At 39.8% G+C, this 19901-nt stretch overlaps 2 protein-coding genes across 3 annotated transcripts; one reads left to right on the top strand and one right to left on the bottom strand.

Moving 5' to 3' along the window:
- Window positions 1-631: 631 nt before the first annotated feature.
- Window positions 632-10380, bottom strand: LOC109486237 (rab9 effector protein with kelch motifs-like). Of its 2 annotated transcripts, none has more exons than XM_019789968.1 (19): window positions 10258-10380; window positions 9626-9777; window positions 9293-9362; window positions 8618-8687; window positions 8348-8426; window positions 8100-8188; window positions 7440-7586; window positions 6919-6970; window positions 6019-6119; window positions 5436-5521; window positions 4851-4929; window positions 4470-4555; window positions 4056-4143; window positions 3572-3620; window positions 3344-3437; window positions 2764-2864; window positions 2542-2626; window positions 2129-2233; window positions 632-1187 (listed from the first exon to the last, which is right to left on the bottom strand). In XM_019789968.1, exons 2-19 carry the CDS (start codon window positions 9685-9687, stop codon window positions 1083-1085), a joined length of 1548 nt encoding a protein of 515 aa, XP_019645527.1. In that variant the 5' UTR covers window positions 9688-9777; window positions 10258-10380; the 3' UTR covers window positions 632-1082. The 2 variants fall into 2 exon arrangements, with proteins under 2 accessions (XP_019645527.1, XP_019645528.1); XM_019789969.1 differs by lacking the exon at window positions 632-1187 and adding an exon at window positions 1734-1901.
- Window positions 10381-10462: 82 nt separating this feature from the next.
- Window positions 10463-19844, top strand: LOC109486238 (hippocampus abundant transcript 1 protein-like). The gene is made up of 11 exons (XM_019789970.1): window positions 10463-10652; window positions 11756-11851; window positions 12198-12260; window positions 12476-12603; window positions 12976-13090; window positions 13427-13645; window positions 13938-14051; window positions 14307-14378; window positions 14757-14967; window positions 16778-16935; window positions 17308-19844. The coding sequence occupies exons 1-11, from the start codon at window positions 10566-10568 to the stop codon at window positions 17494-17496; spliced, it is 1452 nt and encodes a 483-aa protein (XP_019645529.1). The 5' UTR covers window positions 10463-10565; the 3' UTR covers window positions 17497-19844.
- Window positions 19845-19901: the final 57 nt, after the last annotated feature.

Here is a 19901-nt window from a genome sequence, read left to right as displayed (position 1 = left end):
CTGGTGGTAACACATTTGTCTTTGGTTTAGCTGACTATCACAAGCTAGTATTGACCAAGTTGTACCCTAAATGCATATGACATGCCAATATGTATGCACGTTAGATATGACATAACTTAGAAATGGTACTTTGATGAACAAAAAATAAAATATCCTTTCACACTTGAACTTGTATAGCAATTATAAATGCCATTAGATACATGTAGTTACTGTTTGTTAATGACAGTGGTTCAATGGGTTTGGACCCAAAATCCAGAAAGGAATGGCATGTTAGATCATTGGGAGGCATCTTGTCAACAGTATAAATATACACTATACATCACACTCTTCTATTGTATTGCTGTAAGCTATAATTTTAACCACGTAGCTTATTCCTGACTTTCAACATCTTCCTGACTTGCAACATTTTTGTGGTAAAGCTTTCTGACAACATTGCTACTGGTACAAACACACATACACACAATAGGAAAGTCCTCAGGACACTAATACTGTCAAATGTTATATTTACAAAACTGGAGGTAATAAAATCTCTAGCTTCACTATGAACACATTAAATATACATTCTATATATCTAAACTTTTCTTATTATTTCTTTGGGATAGTCAAAGAAACTGCCTGCTGAAAGTAGCCTCCAGAGTAGGGTAGTTTACTGGCAGTTTTAAGAACAACAAGTTCAGCTTTACTTGAAGATTATATTATGTATGCAACATTCTGTAGTCTATTAATTTTTGGAACACCACACTCTTAAACTTACCAGGACAAATTCGGTTCCACACAAAACGTTTAAAGCAACCAGTAAGTGATAAAAGGATACCCTTTCCCTGTGTATATGTTTGTTCCATGTCCATTAGGGCATATATGCCTTATTATAGTATGTGAGCAGAGATCAGTTGGAAGACCAGCTCTAAATATGTCTAAGTTAAAAATATTTTTAAAAAATTTCAACCTTCAGAAATAACTACTTTGTGCATGTATGTTACAATACATTAGAAACTCAAAAGTGCAAGAAATAAATAGTTCAACTCTTCTATGAGTTTCTACATCTCCGGCGAAGACAGAGTCTCATGATAAGAAACGCTGCTTCAGACAGTCTTGAACTGCTGCATGACAGACACCAGTTTCCTGGACTTGTCTGACAGGCTGTCCTGTTCAGCCAGAATCCGTGCCCGTTCTTCTGCCAGCTGGGCCTGGAGAGGGGAGAAGAATGTTACAATTTTCAGATGTTGACTAAGGCCCTTTTTGCACTAGGATAAAATTGTCCAGATCAAAGCCGGATCAAAGTAAATCTATTTGGTTTGATCCGGACAATTTTATCCCAGTGGGAAAAGGGCCAAAAAGAACCTTTCTGAACCTTATAATTATGATCAGCCTTCAACCAGTTTAGCAAATTCCCAACACTTTATCACCCTGTTGGAACCGGATACAGTGAGGATAGCATACCACCAGTCCAACAACAAAACTTACATCAGATGTAGATCTTCATGATCACCATGATTGTTCTGGTGAGGAGGAAGTAAAAAGTTTTTTTTTTGCAAAGGCGTGCTGCCAGGATTCCCACCTACAGCCATCACCATTTTGTCTAATGTAACATGAGTGGTGTAATGGCAGAGCATTCTGCTCAGAACCAAGAGGTCCCAGGTTTGCGTCTCAAGTCACCAACATTGTGCCATTGGGAAAGGCACTTTACACGATTTTCCTCATTTCACTGACAGATGAAAATGAGTATGCAACAATGATCATTATCATGATCGTGGGCAGTAAAGGAAAACCAATCAAGGCTAATGCATGCCAAAATCCCACCACCTAAGCAAGCACAGAAAAGGTCAGGAAGCTCACAAATGTGCTCTATTTAGCTGAGGCCTGCATGTCTATCTTCAGACAGCTGGGTGTGTGGCTGTGTCCTGTGAAGTGTATGATGTGCATCACAGCCATGATGTTCAGATGTACATTTTTGTAAACCATCAATACAATTGATACGGTAAATTAAATGAAGAAGCATTATGACAGTCCACCAATCTTGTATCTCCTTCCAATCGTGCATCAAAAGTAAAAGATATTAATTTTGCTCCTAGTCAAATGGACTCTGGAATCTATCAACTTCAGACAAATATCGGATCTTCAAGGTCACCTTCTCTTTCGCGATGTTCTTCCTGTCTGCGTCATTCTCCTGCTTCCTCTGACGGAGCCACTCCTCGTTCTGTGACTTGTGGTTTTCCAGCATGTCACGCAGCTCCTGTAGAGAGAGAGAGAGAGAGAAAGAGAGAGAGAAAGCGAGAAAGAGATTAGCCTCAGTTGTAAATTAAACACTACTTTCTTAGGATTAGAAAATAACTTGTCATCAAAACTTCCCAGCCTATTGAGACAGGTAAAATGTGACTGCCACATCGCGTGTCAAAAGTGACAGGTCATTCTATCTGATGAAGGCTGCAGGCTGGAGGGACAACCATGAATTTAGTAAACTCAGGTTTTTACACTGTTGGAACAATGGTTTACTTTTCTTTCTGGTGTAGTAAGATGAAGAAAATTGCTCAGTGTTCTTACCTTTTGCTGACGGCCGTAGGTTGTCTTGTACTCTTCCTTCTCCTTGGCAAATGCCTGACGGGCTGTGCTCAGGGCAGCTCTCTCACTGGGGATCACAAAGAAGTCAGAAATGAAGGTAAACTTTCCCATAAATCTACTGACATTGTATTATAGAAAATGACAGAAAAAGCTGACAGATAAGTGCAATGCATTGTCATGTAAATTCAAGTATCCTAAGCTTACACTTCTAGCTGCTTGAACTTGTCCTCCAGAATACTGAAGGCATCCTGGATCAGTTTGATGGCTGATGCTCTCGCCTCACCAAAGTCTGGGGATTCATGACTCTGAAAATCACAGATGAGACATTCATGTTTGAAGGTTTGTGATTGTAATACTATGTAAAAAAATTACTACATATTTGCATGTATTTCTGAAAAAGTTTAAAGATTTTGACATTTATACCAAAACACACAACTAAAGTTCAGCTACACTGGGGAGCTTTTGAGACGCACTCAGTCTCCTCTTCAACCAGGTTAAGATCTCGTCTTGGAGTTAATTCTCTAATGTCACGTGACTTGATGGGATCATCACGTGACAAGAGACATTCATATACAAGTTTCAGGTAGTGACGACCCCAGTCCCTGTTTAAAGTACTACAGTTTAAAGATGTTACAAAATGTGCACTTGTTATAAGAGTCAAAATATCTTGATCATAACTTCAACACATCTGTCTGTATACATATGTACATTCAGCAAACAGTTTTAAACACTATGACAGTCTATGTGTAAGAGTTGAAGGAGTCAGTGTTGAACAGAAACTCACAGGAAGACTCTGGGGCAGTCTGGATCGAGGTGAGGTGACGGCTGGGGGGTCCGACAGCTCATATCGAGGCTGCGGCGTCCTGGTGGGAGTGTAGCTAATACCAAAGAGACTGTGGTTAAAGAACAATTGACACTTTCTAGGCCTCTTGGAAATGTAATAGCCAAAAGAAGAGACTTTTTTTTACAACAGTTCAAGGAAAAATAATCAATAAAAAAAATCTATTCTTACCCAACGTTCTCATTGTGGACTCCAAAATCCTCCAGAACTGACTTCATCACTGTAAACAATACAAGCATTATATCATTGAATGTGTATTGAGACAATTTCAATGGAAGTAACAGTTTAAACTAGAAAGGTAACATTTGCAAAGAATTTAATACATCACCACATGGGGCATGACAAGTGCTCTGTTCATTCTTACTCAAATACATAACCAGCCCCTCAAACTCTGTCCTGACACTTACTAATGTAACACAACACCACAGGGTTTCTGCTACAACACCAGTTACCATGGTGACAGCCATCTGGTCCAGGCCATTGACCTTATTTATTTGGACCCACCCAGTGAGTCTAAGGGCAATTGGTAACTACACAGATTCTAGAACGACAATGAACGACAATTAAAATTTCTCTGTGATTATGACATCAAGAAGTAAGAAAGAACATGAATTTAAGACACCAGGCTACAGGTAAAAAGTCTTTTGTAGCTCACCTGGCTGCCTGTCTGACGGGTTGATGAGTTTCAGGATATGGACATCGTTAAACTCCCGCTGCTCATTAATTCCACCAATCACGTACATCTGCGGGGAAGTGGTGTGTTATGATTTGTCAACTACTGCTTCTTGCTGTCTCACTACCAAATTCAAATTTAGATTACCTAGAAATCTGTTATCATGAAATTTAGGCACATTTTTATGTCAGTTGATTACAATTTCAAGTATTGGAAGCATAAAAATTCAAAAGCCAATCTTCAACTGTTAGTTATCATCCAAAGAAGGTGAATTGTCTGACTGAAAAAAAACGACTGTAGAAGACACAAAGATTTCTGTATTGCAGGGAAGCTCTAGTATTGATAAAATCATCTACACATGTACAAAATGTATATATCTCTATGTGATCTACATACATGACTGTGGAGGATGAAGCTTGTGTGACTGTATCTTCGCTCTGGAGGAATCCCGCTGTAGAGGGGGTGTTTCCACTTCAGCCTTCCTACAGGACAAAAACAAGACACAAGAGTCAGAAACAATCAACCAATCAGTCAATCAATCAATCAATCAATTGATCAATCAGAGATTTGTCATAATTTATAATTAGGTTACTGTATGTATCTGATTACTTCCTGGGTCCTTGTTATGTATGTAAAACCCATTTAGCACATGTCACAGAGGCTTTTTTTGTCCAGCAATTATTCTTCTCAAACTTTGTTGCAACAGTTCTTGTTCAACCTTTTTTCTACATCATCTGCCACAGAAAAATTAAAATGATGAAGAAGTATTGAACTTACCTAGGCTGAGTTTGTAAAGGTCGTTGAACGACATGTTTTCAATGTTGGAGTCATTTGATCCACCGAACACGTAGATGTCCTGAAAAAATTAAAACAATTCTCAGTTATAAATGGCCATTCTGTGCACAGCACAAATTGTTCACTTATACAGTGTAAAGAAAATGTTAAATCAGCTCTACTAGGCATCATTCTTACCATGTACCACAAATGGATAACTTTTTATTTTCCAACACAGAGATCAGCACCAAGGACAGCTTTACCGTAATCACAACACTGCATATAGCTTCAGTTTCCAGTGCATGATTTCAATTCTTCAGCTAATACTAAAGGATACTAGTCTTGCAGTGTAGGAATGTACAGTGGATTGAGGCCTAGTGTTCACTGTTCACCTTGTAATTTTTTTTTCATTTTGATTTATTTATTTGCACAAATGAAAAGATGAACATTAATCAACAAATATGAAAAACAAAGGAAAAAAAAGTGTGCAGGAGGAGGAAAGAAGCCTACAAGGCTTGTACGATGCCCTCCTCCTTGAAACTTGGGAAATATTAATCATGGATATCAATATTAACCATGAATACTGACCTTATCATGATGTGACACAAACGTGTGACAGCCCCGTGCTGGGGGTGCCTCGCCTTTTATCATGGGAGAGGTCCATGTCAGGGTGGCTACAAGGAGAGGGGCAAAGATTTTATTATGAGTACATTTGGATTTACTTGAAGTATATATTTCAAACATCATCATCTTTAAATGTATCATATACATCTGTCAATGTTTCAGTACTTAGCTACCTTCCTCAGTGTTGTAACGAGGTCCATTTTTTAACTTGACCTTGGTATCCCCAACAGTAACTTGCCTACCAAAAATCATGAACAGCTATGTACAGATTCTCCACTGGAGTGATAAAGGGACCCCCATGAGGCCCATTTTTGAACTTCACCGTTGTCTCCCCAACTGTAACCTGTCTAACAAAAATCATGAACATCGAACCATGCCTTCAAGAGTTAGGCCGCATAGTCTCCCACACAACATAGTCTCCCATCAAAAATTTCACAGCCATCTAGATGAAGGCAATGACGGACCGTTACAGCCCTGAGCAAGACAAATTCTTCCAAATTGTTGAAAACCCCAATAACCTTCTTTTTAAAGTATTTCTGTGCCAAACCTGTGTCAAAGATATGCAGGTCATTCAGCCACACGTTGTCCCCTGCACAGCCTCCAAACACGTAGATCTTGTCTCCAACAGCACAGCTGGAGTGGTCACATCTGCACGGAGTAAAGAAAAACATTCATCAACCTTTTCCAGCAGTTAAACTATGTATTCATTCACTCATGCATGGCCACTTTACCTCACAATTTTCCGTGCAGTGTACAACTACAAACAATTATTAATTACAACTAAGGCCATGTTGATTTGATTATATGGATGACATCCGCGCGCGCATGAATTTTCGGCCGTTTCCAAAAAAAAAAAAAGTTTTCAACCATACTGTAAATCGTACAAAACAGTTGCAAAATGAGCAAAAATATACCATAAGTTACAAAAAAAATTAATAAAAACTATACCAATGCCGTAGAATGCCAAAATCAAACGAAAAAAGACAAAATTGTAAAGAAATGAACTTGAAGACTAGATTATTCGCCAAACCATATTCTGTGCTATTTGCTCAACCCTCATGATCACGTAGATTTCATAATGAAAAGAACTTTTTTTTTGCAAACCTTTTTTTTTTATTCGCACGCGCGCATCAGTTTTGGGGCTCCCGGAGGATGTCATCCATATAATCAAATCAACATGGCCTAAATAACAAATAAAACTCTTATCGCTATAAAATCTTTAAGTGAATCATTAGATCAACCTCCAAACAAAGACATAAATGTTGTAACAAAAGTCAAGTTCATACATCATTTAAACCTGTTCCCAGCTGAATGCCAGAGATGAATAATTGCAGACACCAATTCTAAACTCATGATATTAATGGATTTGTTACTGCTATTGCTACTAGTATTAGTTTGCTACATAGTGTAATAATGAATAAAGTTCAAAGTTCAAGTAGGCCCTTACCTTGGGGAGGGTTTCCCGCCTGAGGTTCGCAGGGGAGTCCAGGTCAGCGTTGCTATGGAAACAAGTAAACAACAACAATTAGGGTCGGTAGGGATTATCTTTTTCTTTTTCTATCTCTTTTAGACTTTCACAACCTCTAGTGATCCAACTTGTACAATACAGTTTAACAATTTGAAAGTAGAACTTGCATGAGGACACTTGTTGGAAAACTGTTTGTACAACATTTCATCACTCACGTTAGATCATAGAGCTTGAAAAGATTGATTAGCTTGAAATAATCCCTTGCAAGGGTCTACCAAAAAAAAGGCTAGGGTCGGCAGTTCTTCCTACGGTCGATCGGAAAACAGGAAACACGACTTTTTTTTTCCTTAAAGGCCTGAGCGTTATTTGAAGGGATCAAATTGGACGTGGTTCAATAATCAAGTGTTTATAAATTTGACTTTCTGTTCACCTCTGATCTTTGTATTGATCAATTTCCCTTAATAATCAAAAACTAATATGGATCAGCAGCAGTAACTGACCTGTATTGAGCATGTACATGGTGTTTGTAGCATTCCCCTTGTAGATCCCACCAAAGACGTAGATGTTCTTCCCGACCACAGCCTGGCTATGGTGTAAGGTGCGAGGCTGGGGGCCCTGGGTGGTACAACGCTCCCAGCACAGTGTACCTGTACAATGTCATGATTCTCTTCATTGAAATATGTACTTCAAGTGTAACAAAGAATTTATAATCACATTCTTCTAACTAATACCAAACTCTAGATGGATTGGGACAGAGCTTGAAAAAAACTGAAAATGGGGACTTGTGAATCTTTGCAATTCAAACCCATTACAATTAGGAACCCTGCAGGCATCCAACAATACTAGTTACATATAGGATAAGCTAGAGTGCTAGCTGTAAAATACAAAGTACAAGTGCCTTATTTGCCAAAGGGCAAAAAAGGTAGAAGATATGACTGTATAACAACCCTACATATTTGTCATACTACTAGCCAACTGCTGAAAACCCGTGGCAGGGACAACAGCAGCAGAATAATCAAATCATGGATAGTGAGTGTGAGTGAGTGAGTGAGTGAGTGAGTGAGTGAGTGAGTGAGTGAGTGAGTGAGTGAGTGAAGTGAGTGAGTGAGTGAGTGAGTGAGTGAGTGAGTGAGTGAGTGAGTGAGTGAATGAGCGCCTACCTGTGTCAAAGGTGTAGAGGCCTGACAGAGACTCATCAGCTACCAGCTCACTTTTTCCTCCAAACAGATACAGGGTGGAGCCAACCGCACTGGGGACATTGGGAAGGTGTAAACCACCATCACTGTTAATTCACCATTGTTCACCACTTATTGTATTCAGAGAAGTTCATGAAAGGTGTAAGATCCACTACTTAATCATTAATGAACCAAACAAAAATAAAGAATAATGTATTTCCCTACAGACTCACCACAGAGAAGCTCCATCTCTCTTGAAGGGGATGTCCCCGCCCTGGGGCACCTTCTCCCATACCAGCTGGCTGGGACCAACTGTGGGAAACACAGAAATGTCATAACATGGTTTTAAAGAAGTCTATTTGAAGAAGCCAAATTAATACTTGTCCTGCACAATTACGGTGCACTTGTGATTTTACGGAGAAGATCTGTGCACTGTGACATCAATGTCAACCTGTTTCTTCACATGGATCTGTACAAATCATATCATGAGGCTTAAAACTCACCTTGAAGCATGTAGAGGTCGTTGTAGAACGATGCAGACTCTTCGTCATCACTGAAGACAGAGGTGGAACCCTGCAGGTGGGTACATGATTGTCAGAGACAATATGGTGCCTTGTAAACTAAGGCCACACCAATTTAATTTGTTGGTTCTCGGATTCGCCTCTTCGTTTTTTCTGATTTGCAAAAAAAAATTTGATTCTGGTCCTGAATCAACTGAAAAATGCTGACATGTTTTGCCCCCCAACAGTTGAGGAAAGTCCTTTTCTTCCTAGTTGTTACAGTTTTCCCATCTATTATTGCAGTGGTTTGATTAAAAGTTCAAAATTCAATGTTTAAATTTTAACCCAGCCTTTTGTGTTGACTTCATGGCTCATTTGTAGCATTTAAGCCTATAATAGGATGCCTAGACCTGTTTTTATTTTTTTTCGCCCTGTCGCTTCATATTTTTTCTGAAAAAATCCGAGAACCAACAAATTAAATTGGTGTGGCCTAAAGTGCAAATGTATGATATTCCTCAGGCAGGTGTAAAAAAATGCACATGTGCAGGTGTCATTGCAGAAAAGTCAATATTACAGGCTTACCATTAAAGCATTGCTGGAGATTTGCATAATGTTACATCTATATTAATGCATCCAATATGGAAAGGAATTCAGGACAGTTGACAGTAACTGACTCACCCCTCCAATACAGGTGCTGCCACCAAACAGGAAGCCAATACTGCCCACCATGGTCATGGCATGGCTGTTCCTGAAATTAAGGACACAAAAAGTCTGTGTTTAGATAGTGGCAGAAATACAACATTTGCAAGCAACTGCAGTATGTTTCACCCTGAGATGTGAAATATTAAAAAGGAATCTCTTGTGACAAAGATGAAGTTGATACTTATATATCTATTGATTACAGCTAATACAATATGTTTCCCCCTAGAGAATTAAGCATATGAATCCGCAACAGATCTAGCTACTTAAAGTTCAAATACTTAATACCAACTGGGACTGGACCATGCATACCTGGGAGAAGGGGGAGTTCCATGGATATCTTTCTTGACCCAAATGCAGCTGGCAACAGCCATGATGATTTGTCTTGCAACACGTTGCTGTTGACTCGATGTATACAAGACTGACTTTTAAAATGTCAGTCCAATGATGTACACAGGCCAACTCTGCAAGAATAAAGAATTATAAACACAGTCAGAACAACAAACATTGAATTTTGGCTTTGAGTCAAGTTTGACAGCTGACAATTATTGACATATGACTGTAGTCAATTTAAAAACATTGACCTCCAGATGTTATTTTTCACGGGAGATAATAAAATCATCTCAAAAGACTCACAGTTATTAAATTTACAGTTTCTATAATGAAGGCTAATTTCTATAATGTCAATGATAAGGCGACATTTCTTTCTGCTTGCATAGAATATATAGTCACAGGCAAAACGCTGCGTACAACATATACTAGGCTAGCTAGGCAACACAGCAACGAGTTAAATGTTGCAGCTGTTTAAATCTGCACTCAGTAGTGTCAAACACTGTGCCGGTTAGCTACACGCAAAAACTCAAGTTATTACCGAAAAAGACAGTCGATACACACGGTCCATATCACAGAAAAGATCTCAATTATGTAAATAAGCATCTGCTTACCGTCTATCAAAGAAACAAAGGCCAATTCTTCCCTGGAAAGGCTAGATTGACTAGCCTAGAAACGCCAAGCACACAAAAAGCGTACTGTTGATACAATGTTGCTATGTTGATGTAACCTTTGACCCTAAATCTCGCGCTCCAACATCTCGTGATTTACGAGATTCCGCGAGATTTCCACTATCACCTGATCCACTTCCGGAATCTCGCAGCGTACTTCCGGTGGTGTGATCAACTATGGCGACTGGGATCAAATTGGACGAAGGAATGAACAATATTTCTCTCATTTTACGGCGACTATCTTGATGTAGATGGCTGCCATGGGTAAGAAAAGAAAGAAGCTACTTCACTCGGCGCTATGGGCCAAGAAGAACACCATGAACAAAGATGGCAGCACGGTAAGGACCGGTCTAACTGCTGGTAGTTTGTGCGGGTTCACTGCACTAGGATATAAACCCTAGGGCGAACTAGGCCGATTGGTGGATCCTTTGTTGGTGTTTAGTAAGTCTTTGTCTGTGGTTAGCTGCTTAGAGCTGACGTAGCACTGCTGGAATAGATCACAGAAGTAAGATACAGCAGTATAAGTCCGGAAATACGTGAACGCAGCGTATGCAGATGGCACCAAAATGGAGTCTCCAACTAAAAACGTAACGTAGTGGTTTTGTACTGTTTTAGTGTACACGTCACAACTTCTTGTCTTTGCAGAAAAATTGTTTTTCTCAGGGCAGTCTTTGTCACATTTCAGTGTCGTCATTTTAGTGCAAGTATTTGATGGCCTAGTCTCAGGGCTACTAGTAGCCAGTTGTTTTCAGTTTCGAGTTTTGCCTGTGTGAAACTAGTAACGTTACTCTCCTAGGCACGTTGGGTCGTTGAGGGCAGTCATCCAGGCTAGGGCATATGTTTACTTTTGATATCTCATGACTTGTTATACTTATAGACAGTAGAGGCCACAAGGTCTTTTGGATGGGACTGCACAAGTAGGCCTAACTTGGCAGGATTTTGGGAATAAAAGCACTCGTATGGGGAAAGATTTATGAAATACTGTAACTGATTTGTATAATATGCACGATAATGTTATAATTTGTTAAACGTGATGAAGAAAATGTAAATTTAGGTCCAAAATGGCTCTTACACAAACACTTGATGTCAGTAAAAGAAGATTAACACCAACATTTCCACTTAGTATTCCGTCATCCATGCACCAACAATCTTTTCAAGTGTCTCCTTTATCAAGTCCTAATGTGAGTCATAGGAAATTCAAACTCTACTAGTGAAGTACTACTGTACTTGAATCAATTACGGAGATAATTGTCGGACGTTTCGAGTGGCATCCACCACTTAAATTGACGCTGAAGCAGAGTGGTGGATGTCACTCGAAATGTCCGGAAATTATCTCCGTAATTGATCCAGTAGTAGAGTTTGAATTTCTGATGAGTATTGTTTACCTGGATGTCTAACTTTCACCGATGTAAGTCCTGACGTTGTTTACCTCGTGCTTCAGACCCAGGGTATCGGACAGCCCAGCATCGTGCACGCTCTCATCATCATCTTCCTGGAGTTCTTCGCCTGGGGACTTCTCACCAGTCCTGTCTTAAATGTAACTATTTTTTTATAAAGTATAATCTGATATTAACCTGATTAAGACAACATTTGCATATTTTGATTTAACACTGGATCCAGCAAAATTCCATAGTTGTACAACAAATAGTTGTGAACAATGTGATGTAAACGATCTCTTCTTTACTGTTGTAGGTTAGCATCCGTATACATGTGTGTCAATGTTTAACACTTATTTACTGTTCATAAACAGAATGTAGCCATTTTGGTGATGCTAACTTGTGATTTCACATACATGTATACAAATGTAAGTTGTTAATGTTATCAAAAGCAATAAATTATCATGGATTTAATCTCTTTATAAACAATGTTTATCCTTGTTCCAGATATTACATGAGACATTTGGAGACCATACATTTTTAATGAATGGGTTGATACAAGGTGTAAAGGTAGGTTGTTTACTTGAGTTTGTAATTTATACAATTAACATGTATGTGAGCAATTTAACTGGTCCAATGACAGTGACTGTTAGATACAACATAAGGCTTTTACAAGGGGCTGACTATTGTAACATATACATAAAACTATATAAGATTTGAAATACCATTAAGACCAAAAATCATGCAGTAATTTTGTACTGAGCAGAGCTGTGTTCTGTTTGCAGGGTCTGTTATCATTCCTGAGTGCACCTCTGATCGGGGCTCTGTCAGACGTGTGGGGGAGGAAGTCCTTCCTGCTGCTGTCTGTGTTCTTCACCTGTGCACCCATCCCGCTCATGAGAATATCACCATGGTAACAGGCATCTCTCATCTTTTATATATGTACTAGTATTGTATTTGTTGGTTTGGCTGTAACAATTATGTAACCACCATGGCTCATTGCGAAGGACTATTCAGCAGTGTCAAGAAGGAAAGAAAAGAAAAACATTGATTTTGCCTGAGGTAAAAACATTGAAAATGAGGGAAAACAATATATTTCATCCATAGCGCGGTATGGACTGAAATATAAAAAGTATGCATCTTGCAGCAATGCTGATGAGTATTTCACCATGGTTAACACACATGTATCTCTTGCTGGTGAGAAAGTATCACTATAAAGTAGCAACATACAGCTAGATGAAAATATTTCGATAGTACTAAATGAGAATACTGTCTCTATTTCCAGGTGGTACTTTGCCATGCTGTCCATGTCGGGAGTGTTTGCTGTCACCTTCAGCATCATTTTTGCCTACGTGGCTGATATCACAGAGGAGCAGGACCGAAGTGCTGCATACGGACTGGTAGGGGGAGCTGTTATTTTAACCTTTTAACCCATCTTCTGTATCTGTATTTGTTATAGTAGCTTAAAACTTTTATCCCCCCAGTTTTTTATTACAGAAATAGGTTGCAAATCTAGCAAATGGACAGTTTCTTCAGTTGGTGTTTTCCATGCTTATGTTATAGTCTAGATTACTTTGACTGCTTTTAACATCATACAGCCTGCTATCTGTAGTGACATTGGGGTAAATCATCTTGTTTGTGCTAGTCTACAAAGAATGTTATCACCAAACGGATGAAACTATTTACATCTGTAGTGACATTGTTTTTTTTTCCCGTGCCCCCCTCCCCTCTTCCAGGTGTCTGCCACCTTTGCAGCCAGTCTGGTGATCAGCCCGGCGGTCGGTGCTTACGTGGGGAAGACGTACGGAGATAACCTGGTGATCGCCCTGTCCTCGGCCATCGCCCTGCTGGACGTGCTATTTATACTGGTCGCCGTGCCCGAGTCCTTGCCAGAGAAGGTCCGACCGGCCTCCTGGGGGGCCTCCATATCCTGGGAGCAGGCCGATCCGTTTGCTGTGAGTACAAAATGTAGAAACTAGAAAGGTAACATTTGCAAAGCAAATGCATAATGTTTACCTATGCATATGGTCTTCTCTGTTAATTCTTAGTCAAACACATTCATACATATGGTCAGACAGGAGTCTAAATCCCTCCTGCTATAAAATTGCAACATCATGTACCCCAACACAAGTTACCATGGTGAGAGACGTCTGGTTCAGGTCATTGACCAGAGAAGATGAAGATGAAACAGAGCAAAATTTTCTCATACTATCCAGTACTGATGCTGAAGTCTTTGTTTTTGCCCAGTCGTTGCGGAAGGTTGGACAGGACCAAGTCGTGCTGCTCATCTGTATCACAGTGTTCCTGTCATATCTACCAGAGGCAGGGCAGTACACATGCATCTTCCTGTATCTCAAGGAGGTTAGTCAAACTATAGGAACCTTCTGTTGTACCTTCTTCTTTATCTTAAAGATGGTAAACAGAAAGGACATTGCTGAATGTCAATTGAATCAGAACAAAACTTTTGGTCAGATTCATGAGCAAACATTATCCTTTTCTTTGCTAAGATAGCCCTTTATTTGGCACCATGTTGCTTTCTGATTTTGCCACAATACAAATTGGCACAATACAGTACGTAGAGTGTACCCTTTGACATCATACCCTTTGTTGTTACAGGTTATGGGTTTTAATGAGGAAGGAGTTGCCAAGTACATAGCTCTTGTAGGGGTGCTGTCTGTCTTCGCACAGGTAAGACTAAAATATAGACTATAATTTGTACAAAATATGGTGGTATGGATGACTGCATAGGCTAATTATGTAAAAATGGTAAAATGCTGCTGTACAAATTTAACTTTGTATGGTGCATTGGATAAGAACTATGTGAGAACTGAAAAGTCAAGATTGAGTTGCAAGTACAGGATCTTACATACTTGATTTATAGTACAGACTGATTTTTAACACACATTGATATCAGTCTGTAATTTCAATCAATTATAATCGTCAACGGAAAATGCACAGATTGCACTCTGTAAGTCACCAAGCCAAGGTGAATATGTAGTCTACAAAGTGCCATCTTCAATAAAGATTTCTAACACCTCCCCTTATCTTGTACCCCTCCCCCTACAGACCCAGTTACTGTCAGGTCTGATGAGGATGCTGGGTAATAAGAACACCATCATGGTAGGGCTGGGCTTCCAGATCTTCCAGCTGGCCTGGTACGGGTTTGGGACACAGACATGGATGATGTGGGTGGCCGGAGTCATGGCTGCACTCTCCAGTATCAACTACCCCTGCATGAGCTCCATAGTGTCCAACAATGCAGATGCAGATCAACAAGGTAGGTACAGGTGTTAATTGAGTAAACCCAATCAAATCCCAACAGCCAATCAGCAAGAAGCTACTGAATATGTGGTTGCTAAGTGCTGTGCAGGGCTTTAGCCAGCTCGAAATTTTTTACCGTCAACCCCAGGTCAACCCAATTCGCGAAAAAAAATACCGTCAACGCGAAAAAAAAAAATTCCGTCAATGCCTTTCACGACCGGTGATCGACACACTTAATGCATTCGGTGTTCTAAATACCCGTTAAGATTGCAGAATAAAAAAAAACTACACAATCTGCAATTTTGCAGAATGAAAAAAAATCTACAGTTCTCGCAAGGAGACAACACGCAATGAACAATCCGCTATTCCCTTTGTTTTGATCCGCTCAAATCCCGCGCGCCGCGATTCAAGCCGCGGCGGCTTCGTCATGCAAATGAACCTAGTCCTGACGTCACAGCCTCCGATTTCCACCGAGCCGGCCCCGAGCGCTGACCGACAGCGGGCGATGTGGCTCAGATCTCCGACGATTTCCTTATTTAGAGCGTTCGGAAGACTTCGGGTAGCAAACAAAATGGCCGACATGTACATGATTTTACTCGTCAGCTTCGCTTCTCAACCGAAATGAGGAAGTTACAGCTCCTTTGCGGACTTTAGCGGCCATGAAGTTAACTTGGGGAAGCGCTGAGACGTGATTTCGCCACGGCATAGGGGATTTTGCCGCGGAGGGAGTTACGTGGCCGGCAAAAACTCGCGTGTCAGCGATCCTCCAGAAATCTTTATGCTGCCGCTCAAGTCTCCGCGCGAAGGAGGTCTGACGAAGTTTTAGATTAAATAAGGCCACATTGTGTGGATCAATCTCCGTTTTCTTGCGATAGTATGATTATTCAAGTACAGTACATTTTCAAAACGTTTGATATTTCTTTGTTCGTTGTCACATGTTTATTTATCGTATTGTCATGTACAGTTAGCAGCGTGGGTCTGAGTCGAGCCATTGTTTTATTTTATTCTTATGTGGCCGTTAGCACATGTTGTTTTAACAGACAGCAACATTGAACAATAGAACCAAGTCAACAGACGTCGGCACGGTCCTTGAAATCAGGTTTCCAGCCGCCGTGCGTTTGGAAAAGACGCCGCGCCGTGGCTAATTCAAATTCGCTAGATTTTTTTCTATGTCTTTACCCACGATTTTTGACCGTCAATGTTGACGGTAAGGACTTAAATTTTTACCGTCACACGGGACAAATTACCGTCAATTGACGGTAAAACGGGCGCTGGCTAAAGCCCTGGTGCTGTGTCTTCATGATCATTGCTTTATTGCTTTCTTTTCTCCTTTCTAAAGAAGCATGTTGTCTGTCTTTGTAAATGTTTTATTAGAAGAGGGTCTCTATAAATGTAGTTTGTATGTCATGCTCAGTCCTGTTGTTTTAAGGCATCCAATACAGTTTTTAGGGTTTGAAAACCAGATTTTTCAAGGTCAATTCTAGTCACTTATCTACATACATGTACTACGTTGAGACGACACTGTCACAATGTATATCGACATTCATGGAGCAAAAATTCCCAAATTCTGACAAAAAAGCTGTTACTGGAAGGACCTGGGTGGATTTTTAGGGTACCACCCAGAAAATAAAGGACTCATCTTGGGGCTTGTTTCTGCAGTTTTGAAATACTGATTCAAATGTGCTTATGTGGGACAGTATGTGTCAATATCATACAGATTGCCTTATTCAGAATATTTCCATTTTTGCCACTCTGAAATTGTACCAGATGCCCTTAAAGTGATTGAAAATAGAAATGAAACTCCTCTTGTTTTGTTCCCCCATCAGGTGTGGTACAGGGGATTATTACAGGTATCCGGGGACTGTGCAATGGGCTGGGACCGGCTCTCTTCGGCTTTATCTTCTTCGTGTTTGACGTCGACCTGAACAAGTTGGACAGTCCCACAGCAGCGGCCAATAAGACGTTAGCAGACCCTACAGCACAGGTGGGCGATCTTTCATACACGATTATTATTATAGAATAACAAAAAGCATAATTTGCGGTTAATCTTCCAATTTCATCTTGCAAAGCCACCTGACACAATCCAGTCAAAGTTTGACCCAAGCTGAGAAAAAATTGTGTTATTTTAATGGAAATATGATAAAATTCAATAATTCTTTTGCTTTCTTTTGAATTATTGCTGATGATGCTGATGATGGATAATATGTGTTAGAATAATTACTAATGATAAAGTTTTTATTGAAAGTACGATAAACATTCCCATGTGAAAAACTTGAAAGACTTTTATTTTTACATAGATGTATTCCTTCTTTGAAGAATGCAATACTGAAGTTCTTCTCATGTTGTTGTTCCACAGAGTATAATACAGGGCCCACCATTCGTGTTCGGTGCCATCCTGGTTATTCTAGCGCTGCTTGTTGCATTCTTTATTCCCGAACATTCCTCGAAATACGACCACTCCTCAAGGTCGTCTGCCAAACGGACATTAATGGTGATGGAGGGAGGGGAGGAGCCGTTGTTACAAGTGGACTCTGACAACCCGTGATGCTGTAGTGTAGTCACTTACCCATGATCTGGCCATCCACATGTGCAAATACTGCAACTGACTTTGGATCAACTGTAGCCTATGGAAAAACTAACCTTTCGGAAGGACGACAGATGCTATGAACAGTACATACATGTTCTCCATGTTGAAGTCACTTGAATGAGAATGAATGAGACAAGCCATGATCTGACCATCCACATGTGCAGATACTGCAACTGAATTTCGATTGACCATAGCTTATGGAAAAGTAACCTCTCACAAGGACAACAGATGCTATGAACAGTACATTCATACATGTACATGTTCTCCATGCACAAAATGTACAAGAAGGTCCCAGGAACCACTTTTAAAACTTGTAACATGTATGAAGAGGAATAGTCATAATCCTTTATCAGACAACCCATATTGAAAATAAGTGTTACACAAAAATGACAGTTTCCCCAAGTTTTCCCACTGGATTGTGATTTCAGACATGGATAGCCTTTTGCAAAATGGCAAAAGAAATGGGTGTCAGTATCACAGTTCTGTATATACAAGTTTGATGTACCAGTGAAATTCTCCTAGCTCTCTGGGGCAAGTACAGTGAACTGTGGACCTTGACTAAGACCTTGTGTTTAGGGCTGAAACCCTTTCTGACAGCAAGTATGTCATGTGAGGGGCAGCACCTGGGATTCAAACCCACAACCTTTAGATCCAGAAACAAAATCACCATGCATTGCAAATGGCCAGTAACTCAGGAGAGGTATTCTGTTGATTGACTTCAGTTGGAGGTTTGACTGTCTACAGTAGAATGTGCATGTGGGATCTCATGTAAATGATACACATTGTAGTAACCCATACCTATAGTGTCTGTGGGATCCATGTACATACCAGAACACCCACAAGGGTTGATCATACACCCTGGAAAGTTGCAAGAAAGATCAAACACAAGTCATTTTAAATTTGGGAAAGACACTGAAAATTGGAAAGACGTGATACTTCAACTTGGTGCTGAATTTAAAGCCACTGCAGTTTCTCATGTCATGAAAAAAGCATACTAGCAGTATATTTATTTACACTTTCAATAGTGATTCCTGTGGAAATCTTAACTTCTCCTTTCTGCTAATAGATAGTTTTGCCATTATGGTTATATGGAAGTTTCCAAACTCCCAGTGTCTTTCCTGATCTAAATTGACTACATTAAGATGTAATGATTTTTTAATGTTTTGAAGACAAGACAAAAGATGGTAACGTTAGGAACAAATTCTATAAGTCTGCAACTCGGAAAGTCGATAAAGCCTTTGATTGCTTTATTATAGCATTGCGGGTATTGTTTGAGAAATGGAGGAAAATTCAAAATATGTTTGTCACCTACATAATGTATCAGAAAGAGAATAAGAAATCTAGCTGCTACACCTTGCATAGAATAGAAAGCCACAACAAGAACTGTCTGGTTTGACTTGTAAGGGACCAAATGTTTGGGTCATGTGTTAGAATCTGTGTAGCCTGCTGGTATCATTCATTCAAGCCCTAGTTCTCTCCTATGACCTAGCACGTCGGCATAACTCACTGCACCTGCGCAAAACCCATAGTGTATTGTTTAGAATGTCTCATGTAAGGTCATATTCGTGCACATAAGGTTAACACTCGTTTGTAGTTTCCAAATGTTATGTCGGAAAAAATATCGTTGGCAACAGGCAAAATTGTGATGCAATGTTGACCAAAAATCCAACGAAAACCATGAAAAATGGTGGTTTTTGCGCAGGCGCAGTATGTTCTGCAGACACGTTCTATGACCTTATCTACAGGAAGGCTATCAGAGGAGCAACCTGGATATAGAGTAGGAAGGGTACGAAGCTAAAATCTGTGCTGTATTGTTCTACATGTTTGTCTTGTTTTGTCTCATTCGTTCAGTGTTCAATCTAATCAATTCTTCTTGGAAATCTCCTTGTGTTCGTGTGTAGGGGAGGGCCATAATTTTAACTCACAACTTGTGGACGGAAAGAAAGAACTACAGAAAGTAAATATAGATGTATTGGTTTAGAAGAATATTTGGGTCCTTACTACCCCCTAAAATATGACCATGGAACAGCCATCCACCAGCAACCCTATCTCAGGAGAAATATTTCTTTTGTATTTAATACCTTTGTGTGCTGTTGGGGCTTTATGTGATTGTTACAGTGTAGCCACATGACTCAAGCCGAATACTTACAGAATGTAACTTGTAATCCTATGTATGTGTTAACTGTTAATAATATGATGCTCAGTGTTTTTATTGTCATGTACCAAGAACATAACCTTGTTGCTTCAAAATAACATATTATGATATTGATATTCTCATGTTTTCCAAATAAAAACAAGAAATTAGATTTCAGACTTCTGGGGAGTGTTTTGGGGGGGTTTTGTGGATGTATTGGAATTGTGAG

Source organism: Branchiostoma belcheri, unplaced genomic scaffold, assembly GCF_001625305.1.
Source record: "Branchiostoma belcheri isolate BF01 breed outbred unplaced genomic scaffold, Haploidv18h27 scaffold8, whole genome shotgun sequence".
NCBI lineage: Eukaryota > Metazoa > Chordata > Leptocardii > Amphioxiformes > Branchiostomatidae > Branchiostoma > Branchiostoma belcheri.
Note: the sequence above shows the minus strand (reverse complement) of the source record. Positions and strands in the feature narration are given on the sequence as shown.

Excerpts from the sequence above, each read along its gene's own strand:
- LOC109486238 (XM_019789970.1), top strand. The coding sequence starts at position 10,566 with ATGGCTGCCATGGGTAAGAAAAGAAAGAAGCTACTTCACTCGGCGCTA. Across the intron at positions 13,646-13,937 it reads AGCAGGCCGATCCGTTTGCT|TCGTTGCGGAAGGTTGGACA; the intron begins GTGAGTACAAAA and ends GTTTTTGCCCAG. Across the intron at positions 14,379-14,756 it reads TGCTGTCTGTCTTCGCACAG|ACCCAGTTACTGTCAGGTCT; the intron begins GTAAGACTAAAA and ends CTCCCCCTACAG.
- LOC109486237 (XM_019789968.1), bottom strand. The coding sequence starts at position 9,687 with ATGGCTGTTGCCAGCTGCATTTGGGTCAAGAAAGATATCCATGGAACT. Across the intron at positions 8,688-9,292 it reads GCAGCACCTGTATTGGAGGG|GGTTCCACCTCTGTCTTCAG; the intron begins GTGAGTCAGTTA and ends ACCCACCTGCAG. Across the intron at positions 6,971-7,439 it reads CATGTACATGCTCAATACAG|CAACGCTGACCTGGACTCCC; the intron begins GTCAGTTACTGC and ends TTGTTTCCATAG.